At 43.4% G+C, this 27244-nt stretch overlaps 1 protein-coding gene across 1 annotated transcript in view; it reads left to right on the plus strand.

The window, feature by feature from the left end:
* The window catches only part of CCDC180 (coiled-coil domain containing 180), a 618906-nt gene extending 592153 nt beyond the window's left edge, over window positions 1-26753 (plus strand). Inside the window, exons 36-37 of the mRNA XM_086924739.1 lie at window positions 25943-26126; window positions 26494-26753. Coding sequence (XP_086780865.1) covers window positions 25943-26126; window positions 26494-26625 — 316 coding nt within the window. The 3' untranslated portion in view covers window positions 26626-26753. The remainder of the gene's footprint in view (window positions 1-25942; window positions 26127-26493) is intronic.
* Window positions 26754-27244: the final 491 nt, after the last annotated feature.

The following is a 27244-nucleotide window of genomic DNA, read 5'->3' on the forward strand; positions in this document are numbered from 1 at the left end:
GTATTGGTTACTTTTCCTATAGTATATCCAAGAAAAACTGTCCAGACTGCTAAAAAGGTGACAACTTGATTTCTACTATCAATCAGGAGAAAATCAACAGTCGGTATAAATCATACAGTGCAGAATTGGACTAAGTGGGTCGACGTTTCGGTCTTATCTTGATCATTTACAAGACCATCATCAGGACGGAATATTGATATATACAAGGTTGACCCTCTGTAAGAAAAACAACATAACATTACAGTGTATTCTGTTACTTTTAAATACTTTTAAATTCCTGGTTCGCTAACTTAAAAACTTTTGTAGTTACATCTTTATTCAGCAAATTTAAAGACAATCTAAAACAGTCGGTGTGGCGACTGGAGCAATACAACATCATTCAACAATCGTAGGATTAAATTGTTCCTGAGTCTTATTTGAGCATATGTTGGTTTACTCACTTTTTTATTCCAAATCACGACACTTATAGGCTTAAGTGACGGCCTCAGCTGATTTCTTTAAGAAGCGGGCAATGTGCAGACTCAATTTTGAGTATCACGCACTATTGGGGGAAAGAAGGTACTTTTAGTTTGTATCTTTCTTTTATGCGCTAGTACATATATATTTCATGTTTATCAGGGGTTTACCTTGTGCATACAGCAGTGTTGCGAAAGACCGATTCTGGTGGTTTATTCAAATCGCGGTTCTTTTGCCAAGTGTTCACAGTTATCTAGGCGGAAATCAATTTAACCATGTTTTAGGAGATAACATATTGATGGGTTCATACAGTTCACGATACTTTCCAAAGGTGTGGGGCACCCTGATAAAGGTATCTTATATTGTGTATCTTTTTACTTAGACACCAAGCTTATTATTGGCAGAAAAAGTTATACTAGCTATATTGCATATTTTAGTTATCATAATGCATATATACAAACTGAGTATAAGGAGTCGGTTGTTGAAGCCCAAAACTTGTGCTGTTTGTGGAACAAAACAGCGCAACCAAGGTGCTTCTTTAAAAGAAGTTTTTAGCATTGAATGGTAGAAAAAACGTCTTCTGCAGTGGTTGGAACGCATTACCGGCTAGTAGTGTGCATAGACGTGTTATGCTCCCAAAGTTACATAGGTTAAAAGTCTAGAAAGTGTGTAAACAAGAGTATTAAGTTTACCACAAACTAGCCCACGAAGCGTATAATTAACATTGAATGGTAGAAAAAAACGTCTTCTGCAGTTGTTAGGACGCATTGCCGGCTAATACTGTGCATAGACGTGTTATGCTCCCGTAGTTACATAGGTTAAAAGTCTATAAAGTGTGTAAACAAGAGTATTAAGTTTACAACACACTAGCCCACGAAGCGTCTAGCTATCCCACCATTACATAGCATTTAGTACAGAAGGGCATCGGTTCACTTACTTGTCACGATCGCGGGACGTCAGCAACGAACAGTCCGGAAAGTAACATTGTTACAATTTACCACTGTTTAAATACCGGTATTGGTTCGAAGAAGGAATTGCGTGATCTCGCGATATTATGTGTGGCGATTTGGAGAATCAGAGTTGATTCGTTTCATGGCGGCCATCTTAACACAGGTTGGATAATGTTATGGTTTGTATGGACGGAAGTAAAAAGTATTGTTTCTTACTTATACAAGGTGATTTTGGTACTACGATTGCTTCGTAGGTCAAATTGAAATTTTTTTGAAAGTTCTTTCAATTATTAAATCCATATTATAAACTAACTCGTTATGTCACTAGATTTCGTCTGTAAGTAGGATATTAAAGTGACGTCGGGCAGCAGAATATTATTCAAATGGAAATGTTAATAAGCCACTCGAAAACCGGTATCAGCCAGTGTTGCCCATTGAAGGTATAGAGGCTTAGGGGGCAGCCATCTTGGATTGGGGGAAGTCCTTGTTTTTTAGTAGAAGTCATCCTATCCTTAGTTTATTTTCGATTAACAGGTAAAGACCCTGGGTTTGAGCATTGTCACATTTTGAATAGGTACATTTGACTCTGTACAATATAGTAAAAATTACATATATTGGACACATAGTATATGATTCTTACAAGGTCAAAAAGCTTAAAGTAAAACATGCCTATCAGTGCTGTCACCAATGAGGTGCTCACATTCTAGTCTAGCCAAATGCACACAAAAAATAGTTCAAGTAAATACAGCATATATGGGTGTATATGGCTAGGGCAACTCAATATATTGATCAGGTTAGACAAGCAAGGGTATGCCATTCTGTACATACATTTAGTCCGTTGTTAACACTTTTGGCTACCTCAATCCAACGGTTCTCCTTAATGATTAGACTTTTCTCACAGTTTTTTTGTCTAATAGATGGTTTGATCACATCTATCACCCACCAGATCATGTCATTTTCTGAGTGTTTGGCGGAGGAGTAGTGATCCACTAGGGGTGCATTTACCACTTTGCAGCGAATACGCGATTGGTGCTGGAGGATTCGCTGCTTAATCATTTGGGTAGTTTTCCCTATATACAGTTTGCCACATGGGCACTGTATACAATAGATTACATTGGTGGTTCGGCAGTTGGAGAAGTGTCTGATCGTGTAATTGCGTGCATTGATTTCAAAAGTTTTGATGTTTTTAGTTGTTTTGCAAGCCATACATTTGTTACATTTGTAGTGGCCCACGACCGGGGATAGCTGTCTCATGCTGTCCACTACGTTGGTGTCTTGTTTGTCATACGCATGCACCAAGTGGTCCCTGAGGTTTGGCCCACGCTTGAATGAGAACATTGGTTTTTCTCTTAGTTCTGGTAGCTCCTGTAGCAGGGACCAGTTTTTTGTTATGATCTTTTTTATTTTTTGACTATATGTCCCGAAAGTAGTCACACATACCAAGGGTGCCTGGTTGGTCTTGTTCTTTGTTTGCAGTAGACTTTCACGATCGTTGTACCATGCCCGTTTCATGGATTTTTTCAGAAGTTTGTTAGGGTAGCCTCTTTCCAGTAGTTTGTTCTTAAGGATTTTGGCCTCATGGAAATAGTCACATCGCTTATAGCAGTTCCTACGCAATCGTAGGAACTGTCCAAAGGGAAGGCCATCACGAAGTGATTTAGGGTGGTGGCTGGTATACTTGAGCAAGGTATTACGTGAGGTGGGTTTTGTATACAACGTTGTATAGATTGTGTTTTCCTCACTTGCTCTGATTGTTAAATCTAGAAAATTCATTTCATGGGCATGGTAGTCCAGGGTAAATTGTAGGTGTGGATTTCTTTGGTTGACCCATATATGGAATTGTTTCAGTAGGTCTTGTGTACCTCTCCATATAAGGAAAACGTCATCTATATATCTTAGCCAACAGGATATGTTGGCTAAGAAGGGATTAAGACTGTTATAGATGAACTTGTTTTCGAAGTGATTGACATAGATGTTAGCTATGTCCGGAGCATAGACTGCCCCCATTGCTACTCCTTTAAGTTGTTGGTAGAACTTTTTCTCAAAGAGGAAAAAGTTTTGGCACATGGAGATTCTAATACATTCAGTTATGAATTCACTCGGTACAACATGTGGTCTGTCACGGCTGTCTAGGAGATTCGTGATAAGTTCTAGAACTTCCTCTTGTGGAATATTTGTATAGAGACTACTTATGTCCATGGTTACAAGATATTCCTCCTCGGGATTATAGCTGTGATTCTCTAATTTGATGATTACACTGGTAGTGTCTCTGATATATGTTTCTGTTCCAGTGACAAAGGGTCTAATGAAGACATCTGCGTATTGGGCCAAGGGTTTAAGAATTGAGTTACCACCCTAAATCACTTCGTGATGGCCTTCCCTTTGGGCAGTTCCTACGATTGCGTAGGAACTGCTATAAGCGATGTGACTATTTCCATGAGGCCAAAATCCTTAAGAACAAACTACTGGAAAGAGGCTACCCTAACAAACTTCTGAAAAATTCCATGAAACGGGCATGGTACAACGATCGTGAAAGTCTACTGCAAACAAAGAACAAGACCAACCAGGCACCCTTGGTATGTGTGACTACTTTCGGGACATATAGTCAAAAAATAAAAAAGATCATAACAAAAAACTGGTCCCTGCTACAGGAGCTACCAGAACTAAGAGAAAAACCAATGTTCTCATTCAAGCGTGGGCCAAACCTCAGGGACCACTTGGTGCATGCGTATGACAAACAAGACACCAACGTAGTGGACAGCATGAGACAGCTATCCCCGGTCGTGGGCCACTACAAATGTAACAAATGTATGGCTTGCAAAACAACTAAAAACATCAAAACTTTTGAAATCAATGCACGCAATTACACGATCAGACACTTCTCCAACTGCCGAACCACCAATGTAATCTATTGTATACAGTGCCCATGTGGCAAACTGTATATAGGGAAAACTACCCAAATGATTAAGCAGCGAATCCTCCAGCACCAATCGCGTATTCGCTGCAAAGTGGTAAATGCACCCCTAGTGGATCACTACTCCTCCGCCAAACACTCAGAAAATGACATGATCTGGTGGGTGATAGATGTGATCAAACCATCTATTAGACAAAAAAACTGTGAGAAAAGTCTAATCATTAAGGAGAACCGTTGGATTGAGGTAGCCAAAAGTGTTAACAACGGACTAAATGTATGTACAGAATGGCATACCCTTGCTTGTCTAACCTGATCAATATATTGAGTTGCCCTAGCCATATACACCCATATATGCTGTATTTACTTGAACTATTTTTTGTGTGCATTTGGCTAGACTAGAATGTGAGCACCTCATTGGTGACAGCACTGATAGGCATGTTGTACTTTAAGCTTTTTGACCTTGTAAGAATCATATACTATGTGTCCAATATATGTAATTTTTACTATATTGTACAGAGTCAAATGTACCTATTCAAAATGTGACAATGCTCAAACCCAGGGTCTTTACCTGTTAATCGAAAATAAACTAAGGATAGGATGACTTCTACTAAAAAACAAAGACTTCCCCCAATCCAAGATGGCTGCCCCTTAAGCCTCTATACCTTCAATGGGCAACACTGGCTGATACCGGTTTTCGAGTGGCTTATTAACATTTCCATTTGAATAATATTCTGCTGCCCGACGTCACTTTAATATCCTACTTACAGACGAAATCTAGTGACATAACGAGTTAGTTTATAATATAGATTTAATAATTGAAAGAACTTTCAAAAAAAATTTCAATTTGACCTACGAAGCAATCGTAGTACCAAAATCACCTTGTATAAGTAAGAAACAATACTTTTTACTTCCGTCCATACAAACCATAACATTATCCAACCTGTGTTAAGATGGCCGCCATGAAACGAATCAACTCTGATTCTCCAAATCGCCACACATAATATCGCGAGATCACGCAATTCCTTCTTCGAACCAATACCGGTATTTAAACAGTGGTAAATTGTAACAATGTTACTTTCCGGACTGTTCGTTGCTGACGTCCCGCGATCGTGACAAGTAAGTGAACCGATGCCCGTCTGTACTAAATGCTATGTAATGGTGGGATAGCTAGACGCTTCGTGGGCTAGTGTGTTGTAAACTTAATACTCTTGTTTACACACTTTATAGACTTTTAACCTATGTAACTACGGGAGCATAACACATCTATGCACAGTATTAGCCGGCAATGCGTCCTAACAACTGCAGAAGACGTTTTTTTCTACCATTCAATGTTAATTATACGCTTCGTGGGCTAGTTTGTGGTAAACTTAATACTCTTGTTTACACACTTTCTAGACTTTTAACCTATGTAACTTTGGGAGCATAACACGTCTATGCACACTACTAGCCGGTAATGCGTTCCAACCACTGCAGAAGACGTTTTTTCTACCATTCAATGCTAAAAACTTCTTTTAAAGAAGCACCTTGGTTGCGCTGTTTTGTTCCACAAACAGCACAAGTTTTGGGCTTCAACAACCGACTCCTTATACTCAGTTTGTATATATGCATTATGATAACTAAAATATGCAATATAGCTAGTATAACTTTTTCTGCCAATAATAAGCTTGGTGTCTAAGTAAAAAGATACACAATATAAGATACCTTTATCAGGGTGCCCCACACCTTTGGAAAGTATCGTGAACTGTATGAACCCATCAATATGTTATCTCCTAAAACATGGTTAAATTGATTTCCGCCTAGATAGCTGTGAACACTTGGCAAAAGAACCGCGATTTGAATAAACCACCAGAATCGGTCTTTCGCAACACTGCTGTATGCACAAGGTAAACCCCTGATAAACATGAAATATATATGTACTAGCGCATAAAAGAAAGATACAAACTAAAAGTACCTTCTTTCCCCCAATAGTGCGTGATACTCAAAATTGAGTCTGCACATTGCCCGCTTCTTAAAGAAATCAGCTGAGGCCGTCACTTAAGCCTATAAGTGTCGTGATTTGGAATAAAAAAGTGAGTAAACCAACATATGCTCAAATAAGACTCAGGAACAATTTAATCCTACGATTGTTGAATGATGTTGTATTGCTCCAGTCGCCACACCGACTGTTTTAGATTGTCTTTAAATTTGCTGAATAAAGATGTAACTACAAAAGTTTTTAAGTTAGCGAACCAGGAATTTAAAAGTATTTAAAAGTAACAGAATACACTGTAATGTTATGTTGTTTTTCTTACAGAGGGTCAACCTTGTATATATCAATATTCCGTCCTGATGATGGTCTTGTAAATGATCAAGATAAGACCGAAACGTCGACCCACTTAGTCCAATTCTGCACTGTATGATTTATACCGACTGTTGATTTTCTCCTGATTGATAGTAGAAATCAAGTTGTCACCTTTTTAGCAGTCTGGACAGTTTTTCTTGGATATACTATAGGAAAAGTAACCAATACCTTAAATATCCATTATATATCTTTGTATGTACCCTGCTTTATGTTACTGTTGATTTTTTGCACAGAATTATTCTTTGTCTTGAATCTAAAAATAATAACTCCTCAGACAAAAAAACTATCCTGGTTTCATGTTTTATTATTCATTTACTTTACTTATGATGTTAGTGTGGTAACATCCTGTGTTTTCTCATTGTTAGAAACTTTTAAATTTATTCGAACAGCCACTGATTGAACTCAAATTTAGGTACTTTGATTGCTTTTCAACAAGTCCTAAACTAGTGCTGAAAACTCATATAAATGAAATCCCTTGCTGGCCAATTCATATTTTACTAAACTCTGCCCGAGCCCGCAAGGGTATATTGGGTTACTCACCTTCCGAAACAACTTATCATCCAAGCAACGATCCTCTCTCGCTTAGACTACGCCAATGTTCTCCTCCTAGGCGCCAACAAAGGAGAAATAGCTCGACTACAATGCTCGCAAGACGCTGCGGCAAGAGCATTAGTCGGCCTTCCCCGCAGATGCTCGGTTAGAGCCACTATTCGCAAACTGCACTGGTTACCCGTCGACTCCAGAATCCATTTCAAAGCCCTCATTATGACCTTCAAAATCCTCAAACTTGGAAGCCCTACTCTCCTACGATCTCTCCTCACTCCTTATGTTCCACGACGCGATCTGCGATCCTCCAGCCAACACCTACTGAGCGTTCCCCGCACAAAGCTCTGCCGCATTGGCGGCCGCTCCTTTAGGGTTATGGGAGCCAAGCTTTGGAATGCTCTACCTCTCAATATCCGCTCCCTAGAAAGCCTTCCCACTTTCCGAAAGGCTATTAAGACTCACCTGTTTCCCTCTCTTTAGTTCACTTCTTTCCCTCTCTTCCTAGTTTCAGGCTGGGGTCTGTGGCTCTCCTTAGCGCCGGGACGCCTCTTCGCTGGGGCAGCTGTTTGCGCTTTACCAAAACCATAGAATAGAATAGAAAGAGTGTTCATGTGTTCCACGTGACCTGAGATATTCTAAGTTCATGTTCTGGTTTGTCTAAACAATGGGAGTTTGTTATGACCAATGAGACACTGTAGCTAGCTCGGTAAGGGGATTTTGGGTACTGAGGTGAGTTTTGGGCCATCCTAAATCACTGAGGTTCCAAATCTCTATGCACAGTTCTGTAGGAGATCGGAATTCCCGCTACATGGCGCCCATACGTTGTTGGCCTTATATCATGACACTGAAGTGTTTTTCATTCAAGCCTTAACCCCTTCACTGCCGTTTCCGGAAAACGGTGGTGTTGGTACAAACCTACCTATTTGTGAAATAGGTATTTTCAAGCTTGAATCTTACTAAAACTGTTTCTTTGAATTACTACCCAGTTGTGCTACAAAGTTTCCTTTGTTTTTCTACGTTCCTGTGCTGTCATGGCCAGTCCCGTAGTCATTCCGCAGCATAGTCGCATTGCGGTGCGCAATCATTTGCTGAATTACAATGTACCCGTGGAAGGTTTGGCTGTGATAATGGTGGTGAGTGCGGATGCTGCTTACCCATACAAACTATTTTATCCGTGGGTGACATTTCCGGTGTTGGACGCTAATTCTGGTGTGTTCCACACCTACACTACCTCTGCTGTACGGAATGAATATACTCCGTACAGGGCACAGGAAGTTCCTATTGATGTGTGGCAGCATCGAGTTTGGTTTGGTGGCGCCCTACCCCATTCTTTGACCGCTCAGAGGTTAGGTCCTTTGTCCATTACAGGCGCGAGTTGGCCTGTTTTGGCAAGATTTACTCCTCATCCTCTACACGGCAATTGTAACCTAGCTGAACTTCGTAGACTACATGTAGTTTCTATTGCCGTGATTAGAGCCTTAGTGCACTACACAGGCCGTAATCTTCCGGGTGGGCCCCCTGGGGGTGCGGTGCTTCCGGCCGGACAGGGTAGTTTAAAACTCAGTCCCGTGATGGTCAATGCTGTAATGGGCAAGAAACCTCAGGATAAGGATGATTTTCCTTTCTGGCTTGCCGAGAAATTTGAGCAGCTTGAAGCTGTATTTCCTAATACGACTCCTGGTGAAAAACACAGGATTCTGACGCTTAGTTTACCGAAAGATTTGGCCTCTGAACTCGTTGACTGTGAGACATGGGGTAAGACTTTTGCAGCGGTCTATGCGAGGTGCTACGGCACTCCGTCTAAGGCTGTCCTGCCTACGATCCTTAAACGTGTTCAAGATGATCACGGACCGGAGTCTGCGGTTGAGTTGGGTATGCGCCTGTGTGGCACCTTTGATGTGGTTTGCGATCTGATCCTTGCTAATGTCAAGGGGGATGCAGTGAACTTTCAGGTAGCAAACGCTTTGGCTGCGATTCCCGAGGACGAAAAACCCCGACAGTTAGTGAGGATTATTGTGGCGGCTTATAAAACCGTGGGTCGCAATAGTAAGGGTCTTAAGCCTTTTTCTGTTATGGAGAAAAAGCAGCCCCAGGGTCAAGCTTCGGAAACAGACGTTCAGCCCAAGTCCAAGAAACAGAATTGGCCTAAGAAACAAAAACAGGGAAAGCAACAGCAACAACAACAAACACAGGTTTCTCGCCCTGCATCTCCGTTGCCTGCGCAATCGGAACGTGTTTATGACTTGCGCGATTGCGCGACGATTAAATCTCCTGATCGATTTCAGGTTTCTGATCAGCGCTTTCCTCAATCCTTTCAGGAATCATCGGCCTCGACGACCGGTGGTGGAGGGGTGGCAGGGGTCGGAGTGGTCAACAAGGACGTGACCAGCCCCTCTCGAAAGACGATGCAGGAAAGCAGGACGGCTCGACGCCGAAAAGATCACAGTTTGCCAAGAATAAAGTCGCGGCTTTAACAGCACATCGATATGCCACAGATAGTGAGAATGCGGCTTCGGAATCTGACGTGGGCTCTGACCTTGCTGGACAGCGCGGCGGAGATTACCATAGTGAGAGAGGCCCTGCGTCCACTACTGAAGGTGACAGCGACTGATATTTATGTTGTGATAGAAACAGCTGATACAAGAGTTGCTCCCCCTGATAGACTTTTTGAAATTGTCCTGTTAATCGAAGGTGACATACAGCGAACGATAAAAGGGGTATTTTGGAAAAATCTTTTGTCTACGTATGACATTTTGCTTTCTGAGGCTGACTGGCCCCCACCTTTTGTTCTCGCAGCACCGCGATGGGAGGAGATAATCCTCCCCAGTTTCGCGAACACAGTCTCGAAGGAGGATGCGCTTAATTTTGCAGAATAGTGGGCTCTGGCTCTAGCGCCGTCTGTGTACCGCAATCAATGTGGTTGGGATAAATTGTCCCCGAACCACGAAATTCCTTTACGGTCTCAGCCTTAGCCTCAACCTCAATATCCTATACGACGTGAAGCCAAAGCTTCCATCGAGGCAATCCTTGAACAATTGGAATATCAAGGTGTAATTGAAACATGTGTGTCACCTATGAATAACCCTCTTTTTACTGTAAAAAAACCAGACGGTTCGTATCGTTTGGTGTTGGATTACCGGCATTTAAACTTGCATTGCCGTAACTGTGCAGTACAGAATACTCACGGCTCTGCTCTAGTGAATAGTCTTGTGCGTAAGCGGTTTAAAACCACGCTTGACATTTCCAATGGTTTTTATGCCCATAGATTGGATGGCCTAAGTTCCCAATGGACCTCCTTCACGTGCGGCGGTGTCCAAAAACAGTTTCGGCGTTTGCCTATGGGCTATAAGAATAGTCCTGAGATTTTTACTGCCCACATAGTCTCTCTTTTGGAGAGAATCGACCCGGATCCATGTTCGTATGTGGATGACATATATCTCACAGACGACGAACTTTGGGAGCATCTGTGGCGAGTCAAGGGAATAATTTGTACCTTTGCAAATATGGGTTACAAATTTAACTTTGCAAAATCGCACATTGCAGAGTACACAGTGTTGTTTCTGGGCTACGAGCTCAAAAATGAAGGTAAAGGTTTGGCTCCTCACTTCCTGGAGAAATGCGCACAGCTGCGCGCTCCGACGACACTGAAAAAATTACAATCTTTACTGGGCTTCTTGAATTTCGGGAGGACATACATTCCGGAATATGCCCAGTGTATCAAGCCTTTGTATGCTTTGATACAACCATCTTTTTCGAAATCATGCTGGCTGCCTGAGCATTCAGCTATACTGCAATATTTGCAAGCTGATCTGCTCGCTTCTAAATTCTTACTGACTCGTGATAACCAAACCAATATGGTGATAAGAATTATCCCTGGGACTGTGGGTTTCACGTACCTGACTTTTAATGAGGGAGACACAGTACCTATTGCTTACAAGTCACACTTGTACACTTCGGCTGACATGCGATTTTCCACTGAGGAGAAGGTTTTAACGGCTGTGCAGATGGCAATTCTTAAAGAACGTGCCCTGTCACAGGGAAAAAGCATGTTGGTTGTTACCCCGTGTCCTGCCTTGGAGGCAGTTACGAAAGCCAGTGTACCAAATACCAAAGCTTTGCACCATCGCTGGATTCAATGGGCTGCATCATTGACGTCCCAGGATGTCACGTTTATTTTTGACGCCTCGTTACGGTCGCAGGAGTACTTACAGTATGAATTCGTTCATCCAGCCCCTTTAGCAATGCGTCCTTTGGAGGATTTCCATTGCATCATTTACACTGATGGTTCGGCGCAGGTTGCGCATGGCTCTAAACATGCCTACGTTTCCGCAAGCGCCATTGTGGTCGGTGCCATGGTGAACGATGAGTTCAAGTCCAGTGTCGTGCACACGCAGACACTAGGGGACTGCACCGCATAATTAGCGGAGCTTCGTGCTCTGATGCTTGCATTGGAGTACGCTGATCTTAGTGTGACGACTTTGATTGTGAGTGATTCTTACTACTGTGTCCAGTCTTACACTGAGAACTTGTTCTTTTGGATTCAGAAGGACTTTCGTGATTCCAAGGGTAGCACAATAAAATATAAAATGATTTGGGTCCGGGTGGCTGAACTTAAGGAAAAGTTGCCACTTGCGTTTGTGATTCATACTCTTGGCCATCAGCGTGTTAGAGTTCACGCTGCCGGTAACTCGCTTGCTGATGAAGCGGCGAAATCAGTAGTATCAAAATATTTAGTTGCAGCAGTTACACAGTCCAAAAGTAAAATAGATGATGACATCTTGGCGGCTGTAGCTGCCACTGAGAAGGGAGGTAAATATCCTACGGGGTTCCCTTCGAAGTATACATACCACTTAAGTCCCGATAAGGTTCCTTATGTGAAAATTCCTGAAGTTGGGGAACGCAGGGCTACGTTGATTACAGCGGCGCATGAAGGTGTGGCGTCTGTGCATACGGGCGTCTCGGCCACTGTAACTCAGCTACAACAATGTTTCTGGTGGCGGGTACTGTACAAGCAGACACGCAACTATGTCCTTCAATGGGACATTTGCCAGCAGATTAAGCCTTCGACTGCTGCGCATCCGCCTCAGACACGATTGTACATATCTAATAAACCACTAGGATGCGTTTATTTAGATCACTGTGGTCCTTTTTCTTCTGATACTGCGTATAAGTACATCTTAGTAGCAGTTGATTCATGCACACGCTTTGTGTGGGTCTGGCTCCATCGCAGCGCTGATTCACGGACTGTCATAAGAGATTTGCGCGTCTTTGTAGGAATTTTTGCCTGCGGTACCTTCCATTTGGATCAGGGTCCGGCTTTCTCCTCTAAGGCGAATAAGGATGCTCTGATTTCGTTGGGGGTCCAAGTCAAGTTTTCATCTCCATACAGACCTGAGGGTAATAGTGTAGTGGAACGAATGAACCGTGACTTAAAGCAATCTTTGAGAGCACGAGTTATAGGCACTGGCAGAAACTGGTTGGCCCATCTCAATAGCGTGCAGCGTGCTCTTAATAATCTCCCTAGAAGGTCTCTGGGTGGGCGAACCCCGTACGAAATGCTCTTTGGTATCAAGATGTATGTCCCTTACCTCGACGGTCTAGACTGCGTGGCCCAAGCCACGGCCTTTGACGTAGATGAACATTGCAATGTTTTACAGAATCTACAAAAGACCAGAGACAGTCTTGCAAAGGAACATTTGCCCTCCACATTGAATGATGCTTTGCAGATCCCGGTAGTTGGCTGGCTACCCCAAGTTGGAGAACTGGTTCGGGAGAAGATCGATAACAAGAAAGAATTTGGTCCTTCCTATCGAGCTCCGGTTCCCGTTCTTGGAGTGAAGGGCACAAGAACAGTCATTTTACCACCACTTCCAGGTCGTAAGGAAAACAGGTTTATCTCAATTGACAATGTCAAGATACACAGGGTGGCCGATTCTTCATAGTATGACACTGGCGGTCGCCTGTCCTTCGATTGTGAGAAATTCTGTTTTGGCCACTACTTCTAATGCTGAGCCAGAAGTGCCCCTCGAGATGCCTGCTGTTTCCAATCATGTATGGTCTGTTGCAAAAACGTTCTGTATCCTCCTACACATGGGAATTCAGATGTTTCCATCTGGCCGCGCATCTCAACCTTGAAGGCAGAGTTCAATGGTATGAGTAGAATAAGAGCCCTTTTGTCTCAAAAAGAGGTGGCCCTGAGTTCGGCCCGAGAAACATTTGTCCTTCACATAGCTAACACGCGCACAGAGGTGCAGGTGTTTTTTAATACTGATTTGCCATTACATTTCAGCGAGCTGGTTCATCAAACCTTTAATGCCTCCTCCACTTCTGGCCTCGTGCACTTTTTAAAATTAGTTAGCAGTGGTCTCGTGACTTCCTTCGAGAAAATATTTGGAGTCATTATATATTTTCAAGCCTGTTTGGTGGCTTCCCTGTTTTGCTAGCGTTGGCTGCAGGAGTTCTGGTGATATTTTGTTTTATTAAACATGGATGCCCGTCCTGCGTTAGAAGCCGCACAGCCCTTCCTGCCACTGTTTCGCAACCGGATGCTTGATTACTATGGCGCACTGCCGCTTGCGACTTTAAGCACGGCATTTGGATTATCGTTTCGGTTTTCCTATTTCACATGTGTCTAACCTGTGTTTCATTGCCTGAGCTGTGATTTCGACTCGGCCATTGATTTGTGTCTCTGCAAGACGGTGTCTCCTGATGTCGATTTTAATCACCTGATGAGTCCCATAGTTGCTCACGAGTTGATTTGTTCTGGCGACAGGATTATGGCCTTGGCAGCGATGCATGGACTAATGGGTCATTGGGACATACTCGCAGCAGCGCATGAGTTCTTGGCCCAGAGCTTTCTTGAGAACCCACCGAGTTGTCCTCTGAAAATGCTAAAGGATCCAGTGCTGGAGGAGCACATATGTTCTTTCCCACTAATAAATTGGATGGCTGAACTGTTTTCGGATGATGACAGTGATTTCATGCTGGAGGCTGTTGCTGCATATTTTGCATATTCAGTCCTATCCTGAGAAGCCTTCGGAACTTTTGCTAATAGCACATTCCTGGTTGCATTGTTTTTGGGTCCTTTTTGCGTAAAAAAAAATGTTCTTCCCCTCAAACCACAGGCCTATTGACTTGAGTGAAAGTGGAAAAATTGAATTGAAAAGTTTAGAACTTTTTAGTTTGACCGATGCAAGGACATTGCATCTGCTTTTGGAAATTACATTAGCTCTTTATTATTGAACTCTGCTTTCATGTTATGCCTCTATTCTGGTCTTACCTTACCTTATCTTGACCGTGCTCGGGTCATTGGGGGGGTGTCTTATAGCTACTTCATTTCTATATACTGTGTTAAGTTAGCATGAGCTTATTAAATGTTTAAACGCCATTTTTCCTTTTGCTTCATTCTGCACACAACACATAATTGTTATTTTAGATTTCAACCTAGAAGAGCGTTGTGCTTTACTTGAGAATAATATGTTATTACTCTGATATCAGTTTTGCTTGGTACACTGTCTGCACAGTGAGTGCTGAAGCCTCCAAGGATAACTCGACACAGTGTTGTTGTGAGGTCTGATCTTCGCACCTTCCTAGACATAACACAAAGGCAGCTGCTGCCAAAATCTGGCTTTAAGCGGGTTTTATATTGCTTTGCTGAAAACACACGTAACACACTTGATGGTGCTTCACATGCAGAGAGCTGGTGGAAGATGATGTGATCCTCTGCCACTGAGAGTTTGAGGTATGGGCCCGCCCTGCTAAAACCCAAAAGAGACCTTCATAGATATAAAATACTATGCTAATTAGGGAGGGTGAGAAATAGGTGTTGTTAATTCCTATTCATTTCAGCATCTTAGTATGCTGTCACCGTTTGCTTTTTATGGACTAGTAACTATGCTGATAACTTTGTTTCTTATTATATGTTTGCTTGTATTATATAAGATACTGTGTTTGAGAACCCTGCATTAGAAAATAAATATTTCACATATGCACGTGTTCTCATTTACTCCACGTTCTGGTTTGAAATTATTATAACCTGTGTTGGTCTGCTGAGGAGTCTCAGCCCTATACTTGGCTTTTTCGACGCTAAAGTACGCCAACTTATCATCCAAGCGACAATCCTCTCTCGCTTAGACTACGCCAATGTTCTCCTCCTAGGCGCCAACAAAGAAGAAATAGCACGACTACAATGCGCGCAAAACGCTGCGGCAAGAGCATTAGTCGGCCTTCCCCGCAGATGCTCGGTTAGAGCCACTATTCTCAAACTGCACTGGTTACCCGTCGACTCCAGAATCCATTTCAAAGCCCTCATTATGACCCTCAAAATCCTCAAACTTGGAAGCCCTACTCTCCTACGATCTCTCTTCACTCCTTATGTTCCACGACGCGATCTGCGATCCTCCAGCCAACACCTACTGAGCGTTCCCGGCACAAAGCTCTGCCGCATTGGCGGCCGCTCCTTTAGGGTTATGGGAGCCAAGCTTTGGAATGCTCTACCTCTCAATATCCGCTCCCTAGAAAGCCTTCCCACTTTCCGAAAGGCTATTAAGACTCACCTGTTTCCCTCTCTTTAGTTCACCTCTTTCCCTCTCTTCCTAGTTTCAGGCTGGGGTCTGTGGCTCTCCTTAGCGCCGGGACGCCTCTTCGCTGGGGCAGCTGTTTGCGCTTTACCAAAACCATAGAATAGAATAGAAAGAGTGTTCATGTGTTCCACGTGACCTGAGGTATTCTAAGTTCATGTTCATTAGAAAATAAATATTTCAAATATGCGCGTGTCCTCATTTACTCCACGTTCTGGTTTGAAATGATTATATAGCAAAAGAGTGTTCATGTGTTCCATGATACCTGAGGTATTCTAAGTTCATGTTCTGGTTTGTCTAAACATTGGGAGTTTGTTATGACCAATGAGACACTGTAGCTAGCTCGGTAAGGGGATTTTGGGTACTGAGGTGAGTTTTGGGCCATCCTAATTCACTGAGGTTTCAAATCTCTATGCACAGTTCTGTAGGAGAACGGAATTCCCGCTACACTAGCTCTAGGCTTGGCTAGACTTACACCTGCTCAGTGCCGGGATTCCCTCCTGGGTAATAGTGCGTGCTACAAATCAACGCAATGGGGCATAACCATTGTCTTTTGGACAAAGTGAACCCTATTTGCAAAGTTTTTGAATTTCTTTGTATTCTCATCAGAAACAGACAAAAAGTCATTGTATGTAGGCAGATATCATAGTTTCCGACCTTATGGCCCAATCCAGGACCTAAAACATGGTACACTCAGTAAACATGAATAGTGTGAACACCAACAGCAATAATATATACATTTTGATCACCCCTTTATTAAACTCAATGTCACTGTAATGTAAATGTAATTTATATTTATATAGCGCATTATCACCAACGGTCTCTAAGCGCTTGCTTTGGGAACCCGTATTGGTTTTTGCCAGTGAGATAACCCGTACTGGGCACCCCCAAGGTGAAAGCCAGGCATCCCGCCGCGGGGGCTATAGTGGAGATTAAGCAAGCAATTGCCCGGAGTTGCAGAGTGTGAACCTGTGATTCCAGCAGGCACCGAAGCGAGAATTATCGAGTCAGTGGACATTTTTGGGCTCAAGGCCCTGCCGCGTCGGGAATTGAACCCTGGTCCCGGGTCTGACCTCTGCTTCAGGGTCTGTTTCCTCTAACCATTGAGCTACACTTCTCCAGACTGTATTACCCATATTTACAAAGATGCAGTTCTTTCACTAAAGCAAAGGTTGATAACTAATCATTTCTTCCAATATTCTTTACAGAATAATTTCTCCCAGATGCCTCAGATGTTTTTTTATATTGACTCCTTTCCTTAATTGTATAGTGTAATTCCATTCCATAACTTTGTCTGCCTTAAGATTTCCTATGCAAGCTCCTAAAATGGTTTTAGCATTTACAATCTTAACTAATTTCCAGATTTCAACTAGAAGGCTCTCTTGGAGAGGGGCTTTCCCCCCTTTCATTGATTGATTGTTAGCTGTAATTCAACAGTAGAAATTTCCAATAGAACACTTTTTTTTATCAATCTCAGAGACACTGGAGATTGGGAAGTTTGAAGTGAATTGAGTCCACAAATCTAAATTGAGTTTCAAGGGATTTAAGTATAATCTGAACAATAGCACAATATTTTCTGTGCCATTTCATCATTCTGATAAATACTAACAGCTACTATGATCTTTTTAATGTTGTTGCTGTTCTCCTTTTTTTTTGTTTGTCTTTCCAACACCCTGCCAGGCTTATCGCTAAGGTTGAACATGTTCTTATCACTTTGTATTAATTTTTCCTCTGCTTAATTTAAAATCCATTCATATTGTGCTTTTGACTTCAGAGCCTGAAGATAGTTTCGGTTTGGTGCCAGTTACAGACAGATCCCCATCTGATTGACTTTATACAATCTCCCTTAAATATTTTGCATGCATTTCTTTCACCAGCCTTTGTTCTTTTACTACAAATCCAGTCATAGCAACTCTGAAAAAGGCCTTGTATAGATCCTGGGCAGAACAAGTATTAGCTGAGCCCAAATTCGAAGTCAGTGTGGTTCAATAGAGAGCGGTGCATCGTCCAGCTCATAGTTTAACGTCTCCTTGTCTGTAGTGTCAGAGAAAGCATGGCATGATCTGATACATGTTCTACACATCATTTTACTTGTAATTCACCTTTTGAAATAGACTTTGAAGAAAGAAAGAAATCTATGTGGGAAAGAAAGGGAATTGTAGCTTGGGAACAAATAGGCCCAGCCTGGATCATCTGAGAACTTCTTTCACCCTACATCAAATAGGTCCAAATCCTTTCTTAGGCCATGCACTGCCTCCTGCAGTCTAGATTTCCATAGATCTGCTAATTTGCTTGAACAATCCTTAGATGTAGACACTGCTTCCCGGTCATCTTCCAGTATGACTGGGGCAGGAAAGCTAGTTAGTTAAAGTCCCAATTTTATATAAAAAAAAACTGTTTGGATCATCTCTGAGGGCCCATCTCTGTTAGGTCCATATATTGTTATATATATTGTGTTCTTGTTTTTCATATTGCGACAGCTCATCTTCAAGTAAGAGCTGCACATGTTCTGACAACATCAATCACAGCAGATTTTCTCATTCAAATTGCGGGGCCTCGTGTGTTAGACCTTTGCGTGGAGCGAGAAGCTGTGGTCACCCAATATATGCTTAACAAATCACTTTACTAGCTGTAACGTATTTTTTAAGTATAAGGTTGGCATCACCTTTTAATTCTTGAATATTGTAAAATAACTTTCCTCTTTTGGGCACTATGTAGTATGCCGTTAACAATCCATGAGTTTGTTTATATTTTTATCTCTTTTCATATACTTTACATCTGACTCTACATCTCAGGGGGTTTTTTCCAGATACCACCAGCCACCTACGCCTTCGATACCTTCACCCACCCATATCCCTTAAAGTGGAATCCCAGCCATTTGGTGCCTTAGCACACCTAGCTCCAAATGGGAGGAATAACGGAGAATTCAAATAATATCCATAATGTATGAGTTTTGACACTCCCAATTGCCACTTAATGAGTCTTAAATGTTGTTTGAGATTAGACAGCACAGTCATTAATCTTTCTGATTCACGGCTAGAAAAAGCAAACTTGGGTGCTTCCTTCATCCTGACTTTTTAAATTTAGATTAGATTTGCAGATAAGTTTCTATTGCACTTGATTTGAGGTTGCCAATGAATGGGCTGAGCTCCCGTTCATGCTGATCAGTACGTTTAGATACATGAGAGCAAACCAATATGGGTTTTTGTTTTTGAAGATGCTGGTTTCCAGGTAGACTGTAGTATTTTATCAAACAATTTATAAGTTAAAAAGTTAACCAAGACAGTTTGTGGTTTGTTGGGGTCCTTTCTAGTTATAGATGAAGGTTCCCCACGACTCTCTAGGGGGCATATTACCAAGGGTGGCGATAGGCAATTATCGCCGGTTTAGTGGCCGTTTTCGGCCGCTAAGCGGCGATAATTCTATTGCTCTATTAGCAAGCTGTCTCTAACTGATGTTAGCGACAGCTTTTAGGCGATAGCGAGTGGTTTGGGGCCCGCTTTGCATGTCAGCGATATTTATCGCTAATGACATGCAAAGTGGGCGTACCCAACCTGTTAGCGACTGAAAGCAGTCGCTAACGCCGCTATCGCCTATTAGCAAGTCAGGCGTAGCGATTGAAATATTCCCGCTATCGCCAAAAACCAACGCTTCCTCAGACCAGTTCTTAGCCATGTTAACCAATGGGAGGTGGATAACATGGCTAAGAGCATTTCATCGCTAATGCGTGAATATCGCTGTATTCTCAACGATATTCACCCATTTAGGCGCTATCGCTGGATATGTAAGCACAATGGAGAAAAACGTTGCTTATAGCATATTTTCTCCGCTAACATATCCAGCGATAGGCAGAGTTAAAAAAATCGTCGCTAAGCCTATTGAGCGATAATTATCGCTACTTGTTGGTAATATGCCCATTGATTTCTGTTGCTGATCTTCACTCTTTCTTGTTCAGAACCACTTCTGGCAAGAGTTCCATGACACAACTTTCCGGTCGGTATTAACTCCTTGCTCTTCTGGGAGACCAATAATACGGACTTTATTCATTCTAGAGTGGTTTTCTATTTATTCCAGTGAGTTTATTATTTTTCCGTAGGTTATGAATTTCCTTTTTGTGATTCTGAGACTGCTCTCCACCTGTAACACCTGCTCAGAGGTTTTGTATGTGGATTCTTTAATTATAGTTATTTTATTATCCTCGGACAGCAACATCTGCCAGACCTCCATAAATTAGCTATTTATTTTAGATTGACTCTCTTCCGGCTTACATTACAGATCGTGAATGTCCCCACGCACACCAAAGGTCATACCCTTGACCTGGTATGGACTACAGACCCCTCACTAACGCTGAAAGAAGTTGCCCCATGTATCTGGTCTGATCACTACCTAATTTCCTGTGAGCTACGTATTAAGGGCCAAATAATCAAACCAACATTGGAGGCTAGGAAAACCCGCAAATGGGCAGAGGTCGATTTGAGGACCCTGACCGAGGTATTCCTGCCCAGAGATTGCCCCCCGAACTTAGATCATAGTCTAGATCAGCAATACGCGGATTTAACGCGTTCCCTGACACTAGCTATTGATCAGATAGCGCCAATAAAAATGAAGGCGCTAAAAGGCCGGGTAAGGATGCCCCTTGGTTCACGCCAGCACTGAGGGACCATAAAAAGAAACTTAGAGCCCTAGAAAGAAGCTGGAGGAAAACTAAACTGGACTCAGCCAGGAACCTCTACCGTGCCTCCTTGAACGCATACAAAAAACACATCATCCTTGCCAAAGCCGAGTACTACGAATCCCGTCTAAGTAAGGCAGTCAACGTGCAAAAAGAGACTTTTAAGATCCTGTCGGAGTTGACCAAAAAACCAGACAGCGTTCAGTCTCCCATAAACTGCAATTGCTTTCAGGATTATTTCTTGGAGAAAGTAAGAACCATCATCCAGGACATAAAAAATGGGCCGCTTAATGGAATGGCTACACCTATAATCCCCCAAAATCAAACTGACTGTGCTATCACACTGTTTCCAGAGATTGACATCTTGAGCCTGCAGCAGTTGATGGCCAGAATCAAATCTGGATCTCCAGCGGACCCTTGTCCACCTAAAGTTTTTCAGGCAGCCCGTCCACTATTGGAGGAGCAAGTCATCCATCTCCTAAATAGATCCCTGGAATTAGGACAACTACCAGCAGCACTTAAGGAAGCGCGGGTAAGACCGCTGTTGAAAAAACCTGGCGCAGACCCCGCAATACTAAAAAACTATAGGCCGACCTCTCAGCTACCATTCCTCTCTAAAGTACTGGAGCAACATGTATTAAAATCTTTGTCCATGTACTTGGAGTCCCACTCCCTGCTTCACGAACGACAAGCAGGGTTCCGAGCACACCACAGCACCGAGTTGGTGATGCTCTCGGTGCTGGATGAATTGAGAGGCTTGGCTGACGGTAAAAAACCGAGCGCCCTGATTTTATTAGACCTTTCAGCGGCGTTCGATACCGTCAGTCATGCGCTGCTACTGGAAAGGCTGAGTGACTTTGGTATCAAAGGCCGGGCTTTCAAGTGGTTGCAGTCCTTTCTGTCAGGAAGGACACAAAGAATACAACTCGGAGAAGAAATCTCCGCAGTGGGAGAAATAGAATGTGGGGTACCTCAGGGCTCGGCCCTATCCCCACTGCTGTTTAACCTATATCTGCAGCCTCTGATTGCCTCCCTGGCGAGTATGGGCTGCACAGTATATAACTACGCAGACGACACGCAGCTGCTGCTGAGTGTTGACAATACAAACACCGCCCAACTCCACACTCAGAATATTTTGAGACACACGGTCCAGTGGATGACAGGAAACCTCCTAAAAATCAATCCAGACAAGACTGAGGTCTTGGTTATTTCATCTACCACCTCACCATGGTGTGACCTCTATTGGCCCGCAGAGTTAGGTCCAGCCCCAAAACCCAGTTTGAACGTGAAGAGCCTGGGGATCAAACTGGATTGTGACCTCTCTATGGTCAGCCAAATCTCTTCAGTGGTGGGCAGCTGTACTAATATCATCCGACAGCTACGGAAATTAGTGCCTATCATTTCCCAATCTATGCTACGTTCCATCGTCGCAGCTACTGTGATTTCACGCATAGATTATGGAAATGCCCTCTACCTTGGCCTACCAAAAACCTTGATAAATAGGCTATAGGTGGTGATGAATGATGCCGCTCGTCTTATCTTCAGACAGCCAAGACACACTAAAGCATCCCCCCTGCTACAAAGCCTCCACTGGCTCCCTATTAAGGAGCGAGTGGAATTTAAAAATCTGTGCATCGCCCATAAAGCCATCTATGGCATGGCACCTGCTTACATCAAAGATCGCCTGGCAATGTATAGCCCAAAGAGAGCTCTTAGGTCCTCAGACTCTCAGCTATTAGTCTGCCCTCGGTACAAACTTGCCACCAAGGGCGGTAGAGCCTTTTCGGTGCTGGTTCCGCATTTATGGAACACACTACCTGAGCCACTACGAAAGGAAGGAAACCTCCTACGTTTCAGAAAGGGGCTGAAAACGCTGTTGTTCAGGAGAGCCCTGTGAGCCACGTAGGCTAGTGGATGCCCTCTGTACTGTCAAAGTTGTTGTTTACCATCGATTCCCGAGCGCTTAGAGGCCTGTAGGTGATTGAGCGCGCTACAAATCAAAAATAACAATAACAATAACATGTTTTGCTCTAAAGTGAACTGAATTTGTAAATGGTCTTTTAATATAGATTTTAGTGCTGCTCTTTGCTCCATAGCTCACCTTCAGCTTCTCTTGCATCATGCCATGGTGCTGTTCCCCCAATCCACTGCCAATCATCCCCCAACTGAATAAAATAATCTATTAAAATATTCTGGGTGCTCAGCTGGGTAGATATCCGAAATGGAGCCTTGACTCTAACAATCATCACATGAATAATATGCCCTTATATCTTCTGGTGCATTTGGTAGGGGTCATTCAATATGATTTCTTAGCATAATTTGAGTATGTTTATTTGAGGAAGATGTTTTACTGAGTTACGTTCAGGGCTCAGGACTGCAGCGGATTGTGATACTGTGCCTGGCAGCTCCTAGGGTCTTGCCCTAGCTCTGGCAAAACATGGAGGCATATTACCAGCAAGTAGCGATAATTATCGCTAAATAGGCTTAGCGACGATTTTTTTTTATTGCTGCCTATCGCTGGATATGTTAGTGGAGAAAATATGCTATTAGCAACGTTTTTCTCCATTGTGCACATATCCAACGATAGCGGCGAAATGCTTGAATATCGCTGAGAATACAGCGATATTCACGCATTAGCGATGAAATGCTCGTAGCCATGTTATCCACTTCCCATTGGTTAACCCCGTCCATGCTGATGACGAACCCCAGCCGTCATGCACTACGGTGCTCGTGTGCTGATGACGGCTGGGGTTCGTCACGGCCCGCCCCTGTTCGTGCTGTTTACAGCACACCAGGGGAATCGCGGCCGCATGGAAAGGGTTAACATGGCTAAGAACTGGTCTGAGAAGGCGTTGGTTTTTGGCGATAGCGGGAATATTTCCATCGCTACGCCTGCCTTGCTAATATGCGATAGCTACGTTAGTGACTGCTTTCAGTCGCTAACAGGTTGGGTATGCCCACTTTGCATGTCATTAGCGATAAATATCACTGACATGCAAAGCGGGCCCCAAACCGCTCGCTATCGCCTAAAAGCTGTCGCTAACATCAGTTAGCGACAGCTTGCTAAAAGAGCGATAGAATTATTGCCGCTTAGCGGCCGAAAATGGCCGCGAAACCGGCGAAAATTGCCTATCGCCACCCTTAGTAATATGCCCCATGGTCCCCCGAGGGACGTCTTCTGTAACATCCTGGCTATCCCTCACACTGAGTTGTTTACTCATTTACATGCTCTTCAATGGATTTAAGTTATTTCCAAACGGGTTCGGATCCTGAGGAAATATTTCATTTCTACGGCCTATCTCTCTGACCTCTAGGACCCCTTTTAGGACATCTTCTTTATCTCGTATGATATTCGGACTGTATCTAGAGACACTGTGGTGCATATCCATAACGACTCCTTTCACCATAGAGCTGCTTTATTGAGATCAGAGGCTGAATATGGAGTCGAGAGCTTGTCCTGTCTTCCAACTCCTAGAGTTTCATTTGTGTTTTTTGTTCCCCCATTGTTAGCAGAGTTGAAGCGTCTCCAAAGTCAAGATCTCAGAGCCTCTTTCAACTCCATATCTGCAATAGAAATGGGGTTCAGCATGGAATCTGGGGACGTATCTGCCTGAGGGGTCCAGCTATACCTGAGGCTGTGCTCAAAGCAAAAACTAGGAATGAAGAGTAGTAGAAGCCTTTCCTTCATCTCTGGAGCCTGTACAGCTCTTTGCAGATTTGTCACAGAGCATGTGGTGAGGGTAATAACAGGGTAAAACCGAGCTATGGCTTGTAGCTCTTCAAATCCTTTTCTCCAAACAGATTTCACCATTCTTGTATTAGAACTCCTAGCGATGGGACACTTGGTTCATACTGACCTTTTATCCAACACACTCAGAGGGAGACTTACTCCCAGTTTATTTTTCTGTGGGATAAGGATGGTTAATGATCGAATCTGAAGAAAGACATAAGTTGCATTGCTCTTCTTTATCTGCTTTTTCAAGGGTACTAAGGGCCATTACTTTTGTGTCAGTCTCTCAGAGAACCAACATTATCTCGAAGGGAGCTCCAGAGATAACAGCAGTCCTCGCCAAAGTCCAGGGCAAACCAATCGTTCCTCACTCCATTGTCATATATGATAGTTTTGTATATTTCTCATAAGCACAGTCTTCTCCACCCCGGATCCTTCCCATCTACTCCCTCAGACTGCACCTGTCACCAGCTCTCTTGTCTCATCTCAGTTCTCCCCATACCTTCTATACTCTCCTCTGCAGTACATCCAGAGGGACAAGAAGAAAGGAAAAAAAGACAACCGACTAATGGTGAAGGTTGCACTACTCCCAGATAGCTGCAACTTAGTCGCATTACCCACCTCATGTGATTTTAAAGTCGTGTACCTATCATCTGAAGTGGTAAGAAGGATTAAACATCCTTGGGTTAGCCTTCCCAGGGCCTAGTGCTGATCAGCTTTAACCTGCTGCCATCTTGCTTCAGCTCAGGGACAGTGTTATTTTCTAAAGCGTATGCATCAAATATCTATATAGCCTGAGGAATAGTTCTGCTGTTTGAAATTTCTTAAACTTTTAAGATCTGTGGAATCTGGGGGATAGCTCACCCTTCTGAGACTGAGCCTGCAATATCTGTATAACCTGAGGGATAGGCCACCCTTCAGAGGCGGAGGCTGCAAGATCTGTGTAACCTTAGGGATCGAACACCGTTCTGAGGCTTAGCCTGCAAGATCTGTGTAACCTGAGGGATAGCTCACCCTTCTGAGACTGAGCCTGCAAGATCTGTATAGCCTGAGGGATAGGCCACCCTTCAGAGGCTGAGGCTGCAAGATCTGTGTAACCTTAGGGATCGAACACCCTTCTGAGGCTTAGCCTGCAAGATCTGTGTAACCTTAGGGATCGAACACCCTTCTGAGGCTTAGCCTGCAAGATCTGTGTAACCTAAGGTATAGTTCACCCGTCTGAAACTGAGCCTGCAAGATCTGTATAACCTCAGGGATAGATCACCATCTGAGGCTGAGCCTGCAAGATCTGTGTAGCCCATGTGATTGCTTTCCTGTGAGCAGGTCTTACAAGGTGGGTGGCTGTCATCTTGAACGCCTAAATCTGTGGGCTAGTTCTACTGTCTAAGGCACATGAACTGATGGCTTAACTCTTCTCTCTCAGGCCTTCAGCTGTAACATCTCAATGTCTTGAGGGACAGCACTGCTGTTTATGACATGGGAAACCTATGAGATATATGTACTGGCTGTCCTAGACCTGTCAGATCTGTGTATCCCAGGGTCTGACTATCTGTTCAAGATTATACAGAGCAGTGTCCACTGTAGACTATTCTCTTGGAAGTCGTGCTTGTTTTGTCCTGAACTTTTCTTTGGCTAATAGCAGAACTTGAACAGCCATTCTCCTCCCAGAAGGAGCCTTCCCTGCAAAGAAAGAATTGGAATTACTGCCAAATGTAAAGATCTACATAATTTGTTCTTTTCCTATTGTATTTTAGGACGTTTTCGGGAATCGCCCGGATTGTTATTCCAGGCACCGTGGCTGGTGATGGGTCAAACAAGCATGGTACGGACAGCATGGCTGAGAATGTGGCAGCCAATAATGATACCCCCTCCATCACCACAGCCAAAACCAGCCTGGCCCACCTGTCTGTTGTGGAAGCAAGAGATGCAGCTTATATGGTTAGTGCAATGGGTGCTTGGGAGGCTGGGGAGGAAAGGGTGAGGGGTATATGAAGGTGCAAGAGATAGGGAAATTCATCGGTCCAAAATGAACCCTTACAAAAATTGATTTTTAAGACATTTACTTAGTTCTCCTGCACCAATGTTTACAACTCATGTCTGACGTGTTCCAGGCCATCACTGTTTGTTTTCAATACTCAATGAGTTGTGAGTGTTGTGATGTGCAAAGGTAATGGGACACAGAAGAGTAGGTTAGGAGCTGGGCAATCAGATCACAGTACAGATACAGCCCAAAGTCTTCATGGTGACCAAACCTTTCCTTCCTGTGTACCTTTGAAGACTAACTACATCTCACTTGTGTTCCCAGGAATTCCAGCGTAATGTTGACCTGGAGATGGCGAAGATCGTTGCGTCTGACACCTCTCAAGTCTCTGAAGCACAGCGCTGGGAGAAGTGGTGGCAGCAGGCAGTGCTGGAGATACAGCAGCTTTACAAATGAGGACTAAGCAGGCCTTCTCTCTCAATCACCACATCTGTGTTTGAAAACACAAACTAATGGACAAGTCGGTCAATTCAGAATTGTGAATCACTTAAGATATATTTTATGAATAAATGGTTTTACATTAGTATCTGTCCTGTTGGTGCCGTCATTGAAGTTGTAAAGTTACCTTACCTGGCATCCTCCTGCCTCTTTATAACGTTTTGAAAATGCTGTGTTTGTGGTATGAAAAGACAATAAGCCTGCATGTCATCAGTCTGGTGTTCTGCTCTGGTTGCTGCATCATCACAGTGGTGTGTGACCTTTGCAGCAAAATACGCTTTACCAACCCACAGAGCACTGACCACATCTTTGCGGCAGGAAACAGCGTCCAATTCAGCCACACAACGCAGCCGTCATGGACTGACCACCACTGTGTACACTTCGCCATCAACAAACCCAAGGCACCCAAAACAGCCCCACGCCCACAGTAGGAGAGTAGGGTCTGCTTTCCTATTGTCACTCCATTTTTTGCTTTTTGCTTCTCTGGTTTTTGACTTAATGTGGCTGTGGGCCTGCTAATCAGACCCACAGCCCTGCTGTTCTCTCTCTAAATTTGACACCATGTACTTTAGGTACA

This window comes from Lissotriton vulgaris, chromosome 5 (assembly GCF_964263255.1).
Source record: "Lissotriton vulgaris chromosome 5, aLisVul1.2, whole genome shotgun sequence".
Taxonomy (NCBI): domain Eukaryota; kingdom Metazoa; phylum Chordata; class Amphibia; order Caudata; family Salamandridae; genus Lissotriton; species Lissotriton vulgaris.